We start from the raw sequence: 14,263 nt of genomic DNA, 5'->3' as shown, positions 1-14,263 counted from the left end.
ATACAGAAAAATATACATGATCCTCTTAAAAAAAAAGATTAATCACAAGTACTCTTTGTATTGTTTTAAATTTATGTGAGATTATTATCAATATATTGTATCCATACAGTATATGGCATGATTTGCTTGTAAATACCAATGATCTAAGCACATGTATAAAAGAATCGGAGGAGGAAATAGTAACAACATATGAAACTGAAATGTTTTTTACAGTATCTTCAAGGATATGCAATTACTGGTTATAGTCCATTCTAAAAGGTATGTGTTGCCTTCTGAAAAGAAATCTGTCCCAGGTTTGGGAAAGAATTGAGAAGCTTTTATGTGCTAGAAGTCAATAGAATTTAAATTTGCTGAATGTACATTTATTCACACAGACTAATGCAAACTTGTCAAGTTGTCAAAAGTCGCACTGTTTTATTTTACTAACTGCTAATTACAATCCAGCTGTTTTTTTGTAACCATCCCAAAGAACATTGTGCTATCTTTCAGAGCACAAAATGTCACACGTTTTGTAAACCTTAATAAGGGTTTGGTGTCTCTCAGTTAAGCATGTTTGTTTCTGTTTACGTAGCAGTTTTCTACTAAATTAAAGATAATGTACCATTTCTGTAAATGATGACCTTATCACAAGTCTGCTCTTGCCAGCATTTCAAATACCCAAAATATTAAACTTAGATTAATGTAAACACAGCACGTAAACTCACAGTAATACATCAGGAGATTACTATTCATACAATTAATGATCATACAAAGCTTAAGGCGTTTGTTATGCATGTCAAAAACAGGCAATATAACACTGTAAATGAAAATAATAACAATGAACTGTAAATTGAGGCATGGTTACCTGTAGAACAGTCTGCTCCCGTCCACTGTGGTTCACAGCTGCAAACACCGCTGTCCAACAGGAAGGTTCCGTGGCCAGAACACTGCTCCTGACACAGGGCAAGAACATTCTCACAGTTCACACCTCCCCAGCCAGCGGTGCAATGACACTCTCCTTGTACACAAACACCATGGTCAGAACATGATGGATCCAGACAGTTCTCTGTATCACATGAAATATAAAATCAATGTAAATGCTACAAACAGTGTAAACAAGGTCTGGTTTTCATTTTACATATCTTAAAATTATTTATATCAATTTATAATTACAATTTAGGTATATACATATTTTATATTTAATAGGTGAGGCAAATCTGATCAGCGTTACAAAGTGAGTCAATCTATAAAGGCCAGTATTGTAAAGCTGCAGCCATATAAATTGCCATAGTTCAAAACAAATGAGGAAGGTTACTGGATATTGTGTGCTGTTATATAAATCAGAATAATGCAACATAATTAACCTTAAAACATAAATAATGCAATTTAAAGGCCACGTATAAACAACTGGAGATCCAAGCAGATACCCCCAATGATTACAGGCAAGATATTTCATAAAACATATTTTACTGATATCATTACTCAACATGACAAAATAATACAATGTTCTTGCATGTGTTAAAAATATAGTTGAGAGTCCAAAACAAACCTTCTTCACATATTTCTCCTTTATATCCTGGTACACAGATACAGACCCCCATAATACAGGTCCCGTGACCACCAGAGCATGTTGGGTCAATACACTGCTCTTCAGGAACGTCACATTCTGCTCCTTTCCAGCTATTCCTACACACACAGTGTCCCTTCTCATATTCACCATTGCCACTGCACAGTACCGGGCATGAATCTGAAAACACCATTGAGAAAACAAATCAGAAAAATGCATCTCCAGCTTTTATTGTAACATTATTCAAATATATGTTATGATATCAAAATAAAACACAAAAAAAATCATTTTTTTATTCATATTTCATAATGTATGGTAAACTTGCATGTTTGTGTCTGTTATAATGGCATAGTTAATAAATATATATATATATATATATATATATATATATATATATATATATATATATATAGAGGAAATTGGAAAAATAGTTAATTTGATATGAAATGCTTTTTTTTTATTCTTCCAGTAGTTTTCAGAAAGAGTGCTTAATGTGCAAATTTTATGCCAACATGAGTAGTTACTACTTCTGAGAGTATCTGTTCTACTCAAATCACTGCATTTTTCCAACCCCCAGTTTTTGTTTTTCACTAGCACACATTAGTTATAGGTAGCCAGATTTTTTTGAACTGTGATGTGTTTAATTACTGTCTGGATTCTCATATTGACATACTATTGGCAACCAGTTATTTAACTGTCCCATGTTTAAAGTAAGCTTGAGTGTTAATCTTGGGAGTTAAGAAATCTGCTCTAAAAGAACAGTGGCCAGTAATCATTGTTATATTACTAATTAATATACTCTATAACACTGTTTTCCCTCCTATAGATCATGACACAAACAATAGGTCACCCTACTGTTGCAGACCCCCTTTGACTGCATGTACCTCTTTAAAGTATGCATCCAGTTAATATGTTCCCTCTTTTTCTGTCCAACAGACAAAGCATCCAAGTTTCTCCATCACTCATTGCCTTTAGTTGCCATTACACACTGCTTTTCAGATGGTCAAATATTGTTGGTCATTTTAAACCTAACTGGTTCCAAGTCAGTGCATGTGTGGGTCCAGAAAGACCGCCAATCCCAATAAATATCTGATCAGTATCTATCATATTCATAAGGTCTGATGGAAAATATTGTTAGATGATGGCTTTGATCTGAAAATATCCGCAATCACAACCTGACTTCACTAATGTAACACAAAGAATCTGACCATTTTACCCAAGCACCGTGCATGGGTAAGAAATATTCTGTATTCCTAGACGCATATATCTACAACGATATGTATGACTTGCAATTGTATGCAAAATTCATATAATCATCAGCACAATCATGAGAATCTTACATCAGGGGGAAAAAAGCCAAAACAAAAATACCTTCTAGAGGCCTATCTTTGGCTACTTCGCCCTCAGTATAGTAAGTGAGGTGTTGACAAGCCATTATGGCACTGTGCCTACGCCTGCTTGTCTATGACTTCCTCCGCTCTGCGTCTCTAAATGTAGAGAACCATCTCAATCTGAGAGCAGACTGAGATGTAAGATTTTTGCACTTAGGAGTCAGACTTGTGACTGACTCTACATGACCCTTCTTAACATACTGGAAGCAAAATAGATTCAAGTCTCCTCTATAGCTCCTGCCATAACTCAAAGCTCACATTGCTTTATCATTAATATTTTAAGGCTACAGGTAGCAGGAGTTGGGTAGTCATAAAGATGTTTGAATTCACTTCTTTCCATGAAAAGTCTTGATGAGTAATGCAATGGTAGTCAGAGAGACTGAATAATGTTTCTCTGTGAGCTCACAGCAGAAGTTTATGGTTAGAGCAGAAATGGAGACAGTTTTGTAAAAACATGATGAGTTCGGTGTGGCTGGGACTCAAATACAGTTTGCTTCTGATGTGTGGTGGGAGGAATAAATTCAAGCAGCAGAGGTAGATTAAACAAACTCAGAAAATAAGTGCAATAGGGCATTTCCTGGGGTTTTATATCTTTCCCTTGACAGGATCCTTGATTTAATTTAAGTATTGGTCAAATTTCCCCAATTTATGGTTGTTGGATGTGGTTCCAGTGTCTGTTCTGATCTTATATCCTGAAAAACGTTTAGGAAACTCTGTTGAAGAACATTTTCAAATGTCTGAAGTTACATCCCTAAATAAGCTGAAAACCAGTAATGCCCTAGGGCCTGATTCATTGAGGATCTTAAATGAAGAGGTATCTTATTTCAGTCTCCTGGACAAAACCATGTTACAATGCAGGGGTGGAAACTAGTTTTCTGTTTTGCACATAAGTTAAATACTGACTGTTTTTTCATGTAGCACACAAATATCAACTTTAAATTTCAGTGTACAAATAAGCTATGAAGTATTTGTGTGCTACATGAAAAAACAGTCAGTAATTAACTTATGTGCAAAACAGAAAACTAGTTTCCACCCCTTGCATTGTAACATGGTTTTGTCCAGGAGACTGAAATAAGGATCCTCTTCATTTAAGATCTTTAATGAATCAGGCCCCTTGTCATTATCTGAAAAGAACAATACTTTTTAACGTATGTCAGTGATTTCCCAATTGTTTATGTTCTTATGTCCTTAGGACCAAAAACGATAATGATTTTCAGCATAGAGCAATAAACTTACACTTACTAATACAGCAATAATATTAACCTGCTGACTACCTGGAGACAGCACCCTCACTTATGACAGTTAGTGACACATATATTCAGTATGATATTAACATAATTATTTTTTCTTGCTTACTAGCAGCTCTCTTTTGACCTTAAATAGTGTAGTGGTGATTGAACTAATAGCCAAAAATTTTCACATTTTTATCATTCAGATCTCTCTTAAAAGGCTTCCTAATGGTGGTAAATAAATCATTACATGTCCATGCTCAAATGGATTAACCTGTGCAATCACTAAATACAATAGAAATTACTTCATTCCTTTTTGAATACAGTGCCAAATTAGTTGCGGCAGACCACAGGGTTATTCTCCTTACAGGAAGGAGCCTATGCAAGATACTTAGTGTCTTCAGGAAGCTGATGGTAAAATATACTTGAAAGTATAATCCTAATAAGTGCTCAACCTGAATGTAATTCTCATGGGTTCTCTTAGTAGGGCTCCCGTAATATTGAAAAAACCTGGACACCGGTGGGGTGTGATATTTACTCAATTCAATCTTCCAAACTGGATGGCAAATTCAGCTATAAAGTTATATGTTCATTTTCCCAGAAATGTTAATAATCCAGATAAAGCAGTTGTCTTGATTTTAGGGAAAACTGCACTCTAACTCAGAGTGGTTTCTCTCACGTCGAAGTAAGAATCTGTTCTCAGGTGGAAGCATTCTAGGGGTGACACACACAAGTCTCTCACATTGACAGCCTTTATTCTCAATATCTCTATAGTGCCAGGAACTGCTGTGGCTAAGAGTGGCAGGAAAAGACATACATGGGAGGGTGGCTGCTTTCTCTCCCTACCTGCACCTTCTCTATTCCATTGTTAGTCACTGCACTCACACAATGAATTCAGTAGGAACCGCACGCTGATATATATCTCTATTTACTGCCTACTGCAATTATTGATTCAGCTACACAGTGACTAGTAGCATAGAGATATTGGTTAGTGAAATTGATGTGCTGTTCTTTGAGGTGGCCTTAGATACTACAATAGTACAGAAGACCCCTTCTCTGGGTCAAAGTAGGTGGTAGTAGGATGACTTGTATGGCTTTTGTTTCTGCTGCCTTATGGTTGAAATCCAGCATACACAAATATCAGTTTATTTGAAAAGTGCAACATTGATCCAACAAAGGACAACATAATAAAATCACTTTAGTTTTGGTCTCCCTACCATATTCTCTTATAGCAAAAAGGGAAAAGAAAGGAAATAAGTGCACTGGATGCATGTCGTTTAAAATCTCCTGCTCAGAGGTTCGATATGGTAGAAACAACTTTAAATGGGCACTAATCAAAATTGTAACCATGATAGTAAAATACACTGATAACCATACATTCTACTAAAGCTCTGATTAAAAGCAAATAATTACCTAGCCACTGCATTATAAACAGGTTCCTCGCATACATTTTAAGCAACACTGCCACCTAGGAAATATTTTCCTAAGGTAGCCAATTGTTCCTGGGGCTATACTGGATCTGTAATACAGTAAATATGTCTCCTAAGGGGCAAGCTTTATGATAGTGTCCTAATGGGATCTGATACAGAGAGATATGAGTTTTGGCCCTGCAAGTCTGTAAAGCATGTTTCCCAAGCTGGCAATCACTTTGACACTTCTCTGTTAGAAAAGCACCTCCTTCCTAACATGGCGATATGCTGTAGTGGAGAGAAAAAGAGCATGGTCTACTAATTTAGTATAAACACTTGAATTATTTCCTGTAAGGCATGAAGCTAATATTACACAGCCTTTGATATAGACTAATGTCAAAAGTAGAGATGCTCGGGCTCGGTTCTCCGAGTACTGAGCCCACTCAAACTTCGCCGATCCGAGTACCGAGTAGAGCCGGCTCGATACTATCACGTGCCCTCGGAAGTGAAAACGGGGCAAAACATCATTACTGCATCATCGGATCTTGCGAGATTTGGATTCTATAAGTACCGCCCTCCATGGCGATCCGGCGCCATTTAACAGAGAGAGAGAGAGAAGGGGTAGTGCGGTTCTTGGCAGGCTCTAGTGCAGTTGGGCAGTGTCATATCTAAAACAGAAAGATGAGGGGTGGCAGTTTTCTTAAAAGTCTCCAGTGACATTCTACTGAGTTATAGCTCACACAAAAAAAGGAGAGGTCCCAGTGTTGTTGCCAGTGTACAGTCTATGTGGCATTGCTTCATTGCTAATTGTCATTGCTGAAATAGAAATAATAGGATTGTCAGTGTTCTTCAAAATCTGCAGTCACATTGTACTGTGTTATTATAGTTCACACAGAAACAGGAGAGGTCCCAGTGTTGTTGCCAGTCTACAGTCTACGTGCCATTGCTCCATTGCTAATTGTCATTGCTGAAATAGAAATAATAGGATTATCAGTGTTTTTCAAAATCTGTAGTCACTTTCTACTGTGCCGTAACTCACCCAGAAATAGGAGAGGAGTCAGTGTTTAGTGCTGAAACAGATATTCAAATTTTAGGGCTGTCTGTTTTCTAAAAGTCTCCAGTGACATTCTACTGTGACATAGCTCATACAGAAACAGGAGGGGTGGCAGTGTCCTTGTCACTGTCCAATCTCCAGTCATATTGTTCTTGTTACTCTCCAGTCTTCAGTAACATTGTTCTTGTCACCCTCCAGTTTCCAGTCACATTGTTCTTGTCTCTCTCATGTCTTCAGTAACATTATACTTGTCACTCTTCGATCTCAGTCATAATGATACTAATCCCGCTACGTCATGTGCTTTATCCTATGTTCAAGTGCATGTGCATAGTCAGGGAAACAAAAATGTAAATAAAAGCTTTTACCATTTTAAAGAAAAAAATCCCACTCTAATAAAGGTGAAAGTTTACTGTAGAAAAATATAAACTTGCCAATATGTCATTCTACCCAAAATATTAACAAGCATACCAGCATCAGCTAGCTCCCTTCTCTCAGCTAAACCCCAACACCTGCAATCTACACTGTCATCATCCTCACCCTCATCAGTGTGTACATCATCCTCACACAATACTAATTCATCCCTGCTGGAATCTACCATTACATAAGTCTCTGTACTTTGATGTAATTGCTGGTAATGGCCTTCCCCATAGAATTTGTAGTTCATTTTACGACAGAGCTGTCACAATTTTTGGTTGATGTGGATGATGATGAGGATGATGTTGTTTGTGGAAATCCTGCACCAGTGGAAGCAGTTCTTGCCAGTGATAAGAAGTAGGCCATTGTTATGCCTGGGCACAAGACCAAAAAAATCCACCTCTTAATGGTGAAATTATTTTTACCCAATTCTGACAACAGTTGTCTAGCCATTTGTAGCGTTTGACCGACAACACCTTCTTCATAAATATCTTCAATAGTGATCAGAGTTAGTCCAGCATCCAAGTTGCTAAGGCTAGAGGACTTCTCCCCTATCCAGGATTACTCTGAATAATTCTTGATCATTAGTCCTGCTTCTGCTGCTGCTGAGGGTGGATCTTCAACCCAGGTGTAGACCATGAAGAAGACTACTGGTAGTTTACAACAATTGACTATTAAACAATCCTTTGCAAGAGGAAGCAAGTATAAAAGTTTTCTCCCAGTTGCAAAGCAGATCACAGACGGCATGGTGACTATGTTAGTATTAGAGCTGCGTCCAATATCCACAATTAGTGCAGCTGGTTTTATACAGTTAATTGAGGTCCTGTGTCCCTGTTGCCAAATTCCATCACAACACCATTTTATTAGAAAAGCAATTCCTCACCTCTACCAAAAGGTTCCATAAAATGTAATTATTAGGCTACAAAATGCCATTCTGCCCATTGTACACTTAACCACAGATATGAGGAAAGGGGAACTGGAGAAAAGATTGTATGACTGTGACAGCCCACTGGGTTGGTGAATTGCCTTCAGAAGCAGGAACAGCAGCAGCATGTACCCAACAACGCCAGATTATTCCAAGGCAGGCTACTCTGTGTATCAGTGGCTTCACTAAGAGGCATACTGATGACAACCTGTTTGAAAAACTAAGAGATGTCATTGCAACATGGCTCATCCCGGTTGGACTGTCCAGTGGATATGTAATTTATGATAATGCCACCAATATTGTGAGAGCATTACAGCTGGGTGAAATCCATCACATTCTCTGCGTTGTTCACACAATCTACTTAGTGGTACAGAGCTTTTTGAAAAATGACAGGGATGTGCAGGTGATGTTGTCTGTAGCCCGAAAAATTTTGGGACATTTTCGGCATTCTGCAACAGCATGTAGGAAATTGCAGCAGATGCGAGAACAATTTATTTTGCCCTGCCACCAACTGAAGAAGAGGTGTTTAAAAATTTAAAGGAGGAGATAAAACAATGATGAACTACTTTAATCACTTCGCCAGGATCGAAGAGTTATTAACTTCTGGAAATCGTATCACTGAATTTTGGCGACTGTGCTTGATCCTAATTTTAAAAGCTACGTCTTCTCTTTATTTCCCACTGTCCTGGATCACAAGAGATGCAATGAGCTCCTGGTGAGCAAGTTGACAGCTGTAGTGGTACCTGACACAACGGCGCCCCCCCCCCCTTCAGTTTCTCAGGCTACTGCTGCTAGGAAAAAAAATGAAGCTTTTCTGAGAGATCCAAGGATGATGTAGATGATTCAGCAGAACATTTTTTTTTTTTTGAAAATAGATTCAGCAGAACATTTTTACATTTGATCTGGTCTAAAAGAATTTCCCAAAAATTGGGACAGCACTGTCTTAAAATGAACTACAAATTTCATGAGGAAGGCCTTTACTGGCATTTAGATCAAAGTACAGAAACTTCTGTAATTGTGGATTCCCCCCGGGATTAATTATGCCCATTGTTACCTTGTTTTGTGGGGGGCCCAAACATACCAAGCACTTCAGCCACAAAAGTGGTACTCCTTGTCGCTGAAGTGCTTGGTTTGTTAAAGTGTGCATGTCCTTTTTAAGGTCCATTATAAGGGTGGGTGGAAGGGTCCTAAGGACAATTCCATCTTGCACCACTTTTCCTTTCAGCTACGGCTGTGTGCTAATGTTAAATACATGTGCTATAAGTGCTGAAGTTTGTTTTCAATCATCCTTTCAATTGCTTCTCTCTCGTACGTGTGACCACATACTTTCACTGGGTTCATCATGTCCAACTGTGTTATACGAGTGCTCTGTCTGGTTGACGGCGATCTCCTCGTCTTCATCTTCCAAATCTTCGTCTGCAGGGGCCGGTGACACACCCATTTTTTTCTCAGGTCTCTTAGCTGTTCTTTAAACCGGACATATTTATCATGCTGCCCCTTCTGTATTATTCTTCTGAAGCGCAGGGTATCTCTCGTGTACAAGCTCTCTTAAATCTGGGATCTTATCCAGTGGATCACATTTTAATTTAAGTACGGTCTCCTCAACTGCATCTATATATTGGTTTAAATCTCTGTTCAATGCAGACAGATTCCATGCTGTCCATATGTTCTGTGTCACAGTCTGTCTGAAGCAGATGTAATGCCACTCCAGTTGTAATATCCATTCCTTTGTCTATATAAGTTTGCCAGTTCTTCAGGGATGAGAGGGAGGTATCCAGAGAAGAGAAGGAGATTAAAGATGCAGAACAAGCAGACATGCTTTAATAATGTAGAGTTCATTGACAGCACTGTTGGGCTTAAGGCAGCTAAGCTTGTTTTGTGGGGGCCCAAACAAACCAAGCACTTCAGCCATAAAAGTGGCACTCCTTGTTTCTGGAGTGCTTGCTTTGTTAAAATGTACATGTCCTTTTCAATATATTACATAAGGCTGGGTGGGAGGGCCCAATGACAATTCCATCTTGCACCACTTTTCTTTTCTGCCTCTGCTGTGTGGCAATGTTTCCTAGATGTGCTATGAACTGTCGTGTTATAATTAGTTAAAATTATGTGATTGTAGCATATTTTAGCTATTTTTCTACAAAAAACAGATCCAAAACCAAAACACGCGAGGGCGGTTTTGCTAAAGCCAACACCAAAACACAAACTCAATCCAGATCCAAAACCAAAACAAATACAAGGGGGTTAGTGAACATCTCTATTAAAAAGTTAATTATCTTGCTCTTCAAAATATAGTTATGTTTCTACTCTAAGGCAGTAGAAATGTTTACAGTAAGAATTTGCTAATTATTTCTTATAAATTAAGGGCGTATGATATGACAGGAGTTCCCTTTTAAGAGTTTTAAGTAGGAAAAAACATGACTGTCCTGAGAGGACCTGAACACATTAGAGTCCTTCTTATTAGGGAACTGTAATATTCAAGATAGAGTGTAATTGCTAAAAAAAGAAAAATCCTTCCTTGTTTTTGTGAATGTCAGATTTGTAACCATTGCAGAACTTATGACCCACAGATACAGGGCCTTGAACTGACACGCACCTACAGGCTATAAACATTTGTATTAATTAAAGGGTATGAAACTCTCTGGCTGCAGTACAATATTATTGTAACTGGCCATGAGGCTCAGCACAAACTGAGTATACATGGATAAACCAGAGAGTCCTGACATTGGATGAAGTGAGCTCCCATGGCACCTGGGATACCCTCTTTATCTAGATATGTCCTGCATCTGCTCTGTCCCCCGGCAGTTGGTAACAAATAATATAATATATGGTTTCTATACCCCTTGATCATATGTGATAGCTACTTAGACCAAAAAGAATATACACAAACAATAGCTGTAGCAATTGTGTTGTGGTATTTGTAGCACCCCTGGTTGCTAGTTACTGAAAAAAATCAATAGCTTGATTTTCTTATTTGTGCTCACAAAAAGTTCTGTCAAGGTATAAGTACTTTTTTTTAGCACTAATAATAATAGTGTTGATTTTCACGATATGCCTATTACTAAACCAATAATAAAATCAGATACAAACATGAAATTACTATGCACTGTTAGTGGTGGTAAGTTAAAAGAGCAGATCTACATAGATTTTGGCAGCTAGGCTTTGATATGTCTCCAAATATTATTTTTTTAGAGACTCCAATCCAATCCACTAAATGGTAGAAATGCAGGAGTCTCTCCAGAGGAATATTCTTTACAGAAATTTACTTTATTACCTTCCTTAAATCAATTAGCTCATATTACCAAATCAGTAATAGATGTCATGGAGAACATGATAGGCTTACTTATGTCTTTCCAGATAATTTTCTGTTGCTTTTTGCTTGCTTTGTTTTTTTACCTAGCCAATATTCACATATAATAATAATAATAATAATAATAATAATAATAATAATAATAATAATAATAATAATAATAATAATTTTCTTCCTTAGTGAAAAACAAACTTTTCTGAAGTCAGTTTCTAAGCATATATCAGTATTTGAGTATCACATTAATAAAACAAGTGAAAAGAAAGAAATATAGTAACAAAAAGTCTGACATATGTTGTCTTGTTCTCTTAACCAAACAATAGAGTATATATTATTGACAGCAGTTTCTGTCCATAAGTTTTTAGCAACATTTTGTTATTTAATTTTTAACTTCAATTTGAATCGATATTCATGCACTTTGTATTAATAAATGGACCATGAATGGCCACTTATTTTTGATCACGTTAGTAATTTGCTTCAGAAATGCTTACTTATTTGGTTAGTTATCATTCTTTTGTATAAGCATCTCAGAGACTTGTGAATGGGTGGCTTATGTGAATGGGCAGCACGGTGGCATAGTGATTAGCACATATGCCTCACTTCACTGGGGTCATGAGTTCGATTCCCGACCATGTGGAGTGTGTGGAGTTTGTATGTTCTCCCCGTTTTTGCGTGGGTTTCCTCCGGGTGGTCCGGTTTCCTCCCACATTCCAAAAACATACTAGTTGGTTAATTGGCTGCTATCAAATTGACCCTAGTCTCTCTCTCTGTCTGTGTATGTGTGTGTGTGTATGATAGGGAATTTATACTGTAAGCTCCAATGGGGCAGGGACTGATGTGAGTGAATTCTCTGTACAGCAGTGCAGAATTAGTAGTGCTATATAAATAGCTGAAGATGATGATGATGATAGGTGTATCACATGGCGCTTATTGTTCTTTTATTATGCAAACCAACAACTTCAATAAGTTTGTGCTTCATGCAAAATATTGAAATGTATTGATGTAATTTTCTCTTCCAATGTACAATTTCTTATTCCATGTAATTAAAAATGTCCTCGTCATTTCTCAGCAATCCATGGGGGGCATTTATAAAAAAGAATGCAGATGTTCTGTGACCCATAACATCTAATCATATTCTGCCATTTTTCAAGTACTGTTTAGAAAGAGGAAACAGATATTTCATTTCTGCAGTTTACATCTTAAACTGTCTGAAGCATGCTATTTATCTGTGCTCTCTCCTTTCTTTGAGGGCTACTAACTTAGGCTCCTTGCAATGAAGAACAACAGATTAATTAGGTATTCAGTGGTAGTGGTTTATTGGTGTTTTGAATACACCGCTGTGTGTTTTGGAATGCCAGAATATTTTGTTGCGTTATATACCTAGTTATTGGCACTAAGTAGTAATAAAACTTGTGTTTTGTGTTTTGTGCAAATCATTATGTTGTTAAGAAAACTACACCAGTTGAGATTGCAGAATTATGTGTTATGAGACCTAGATAGATATTGACACTAATAACAAGTACAGAAATGTTTTCATTTTTATGTCTGTCAGTGAGTTTAATAAATTTACCAGATAACATCAAAATGCAAGGTCTGCTTATTTGTACACCTACATAGAAAATAAAACAATTGCGTTTTGCAGTAATCAGTATGTGTAACAAGGGTGTGAAATGTGTTGGAAAAAAAAGAGAAAAATAAAACAGGCAACACTTTTGTACTGTTTACACGGTTATGTAGCAAATTCAGTGTAGTCTGGGCTATTGATAGTGTCTGACTGGCTTTATGCTTCTCTTATAAGGCTACAAAAGGGATATTTCTTGATCCTTGTTGACCAGTTCATTTACATTCCATGTACTGTGATTGGTCTGATTCTCCGGTGGGCGTTACTTATCAGTCACATTTTGAGCAAACAGGATTGTTTTGAAAATTAATTTGCTGGTAAGAATCTCTAAAGTTTCTCTAGGTTACTTTCCTGCTTCTTTATTAAACATCTATAATATATCAACCACTGGCAAACAAAATGGCTCCATATATTTAGTACATCAAACTAATGATATCATAAAGGCTCGAACACCAAACTAAATATTTTAAACATATATATAGCAACAAAACATTTTGAATGAGTTGCATTAAAATAAATTACACTATGCACTGTAAAGTCGGTAAAAAACGCAGCAATATATTTTTACTCAATTATACTAAACTATATTTATTGAATGGATAAAGCAATATAAGCAGACACATTGAGTATAATATGCTAAAAATACGTTGATCAGCGATCTATACCTCTGGAGCAGTCTGGTCCCAGGAATCCCGGGAAGCAATGACAATGCCCAGATATGCATTCTCCATTCCCATTACAGTTGGTTGAGCAATCATCCATCATTTCTGTGAGTGAATAAAAATGGCATAAAGTAGACTGAGTTAAAGTTTGAATTTAGCTGTAAAGGTAATGTGGTATGAGTGTCTCAATTGCAGAGAAATTGCTGCAAATTTCCTTTCGCTGTAAAAATAATCATAGTAGCTTTTATTCAGATATAGAGAGAACTTTCAGTATATAGATTCTTTTTTCTTGGATGAATAAAATTGTCATAAAATCAGTGACATTACAGAAATATGATTTAGTGCAAAGTATGTAAGGCTGAAAAAGTAAATTACCAAATAGATTTCTGTATATAATATTAAAATACAGTTATACTGTCATCTGCTCAGGTTCGATACATGGTTAAAAAGATTGTTTGTACGTGGGAGTCTCAAAAACTTTAATGCTGTCAATATATCACAGGCATAATACCAGCATTCACCTGACTCCAGTAGATCTAGAATTAATGAAGAAAACACTGGACTTGATGAATATGTAATATACAGTGGTGACACATCATTTACATTTACTAGAGGATAGAGTCTAATTCCTCATATATCATGTTGCTCATTCATTTGATATCATCCGTAAATAAAGCTATTGTCTAAATTATCCTTTGGACATCATAA

The 14,263-nt window shown here is 36.9% G+C and overlaps 1 protein-coding gene across 2 annotated transcripts in view; it reads right to left on the bottom strand.

Moving 5' to 3' along the window:
• TENM1 (teneurin transmembrane protein 1) overlaps positions 1–14,263 on the bottom strand; it is a 476,767-nt gene that overhangs the window by 170,649 nt on the left and 291,855 nt on the right. For both annotated transcript variants that reach the window (XM_075184364.1, XM_075184365.1), the window contains 3 exons: positions 13,559–13,660; positions 1,529–1,726; positions 845–1,045 (listed from right to left, as the gene is read on the bottom strand). In XM_075184364.1, coding sequence (XP_075040465.1) covers positions 845–1,045; positions 1,529–1,726; positions 13,559–13,660 — 501 coding nt within the window. The remainder of the gene's footprint in view (positions 1–844; positions 1,046–1,528; positions 1,727–13,558; positions 13,661–14,263) is intronic.

The sequence above is a fragment of the Mixophyes fleayi genome, chromosome 9 (assembly GCF_038048845.1).
Source record: "Mixophyes fleayi isolate aMixFle1 chromosome 9, aMixFle1.hap1, whole genome shotgun sequence".
Classification (NCBI taxonomy): Eukaryota; Metazoa; Chordata; class Amphibia; order Anura; family Limnodynastidae; genus Mixophyes; species Mixophyes fleayi.
Note: the sequence above shows the minus strand (reverse complement) of the source record. Positions and strands in the feature narration are given on the sequence as shown.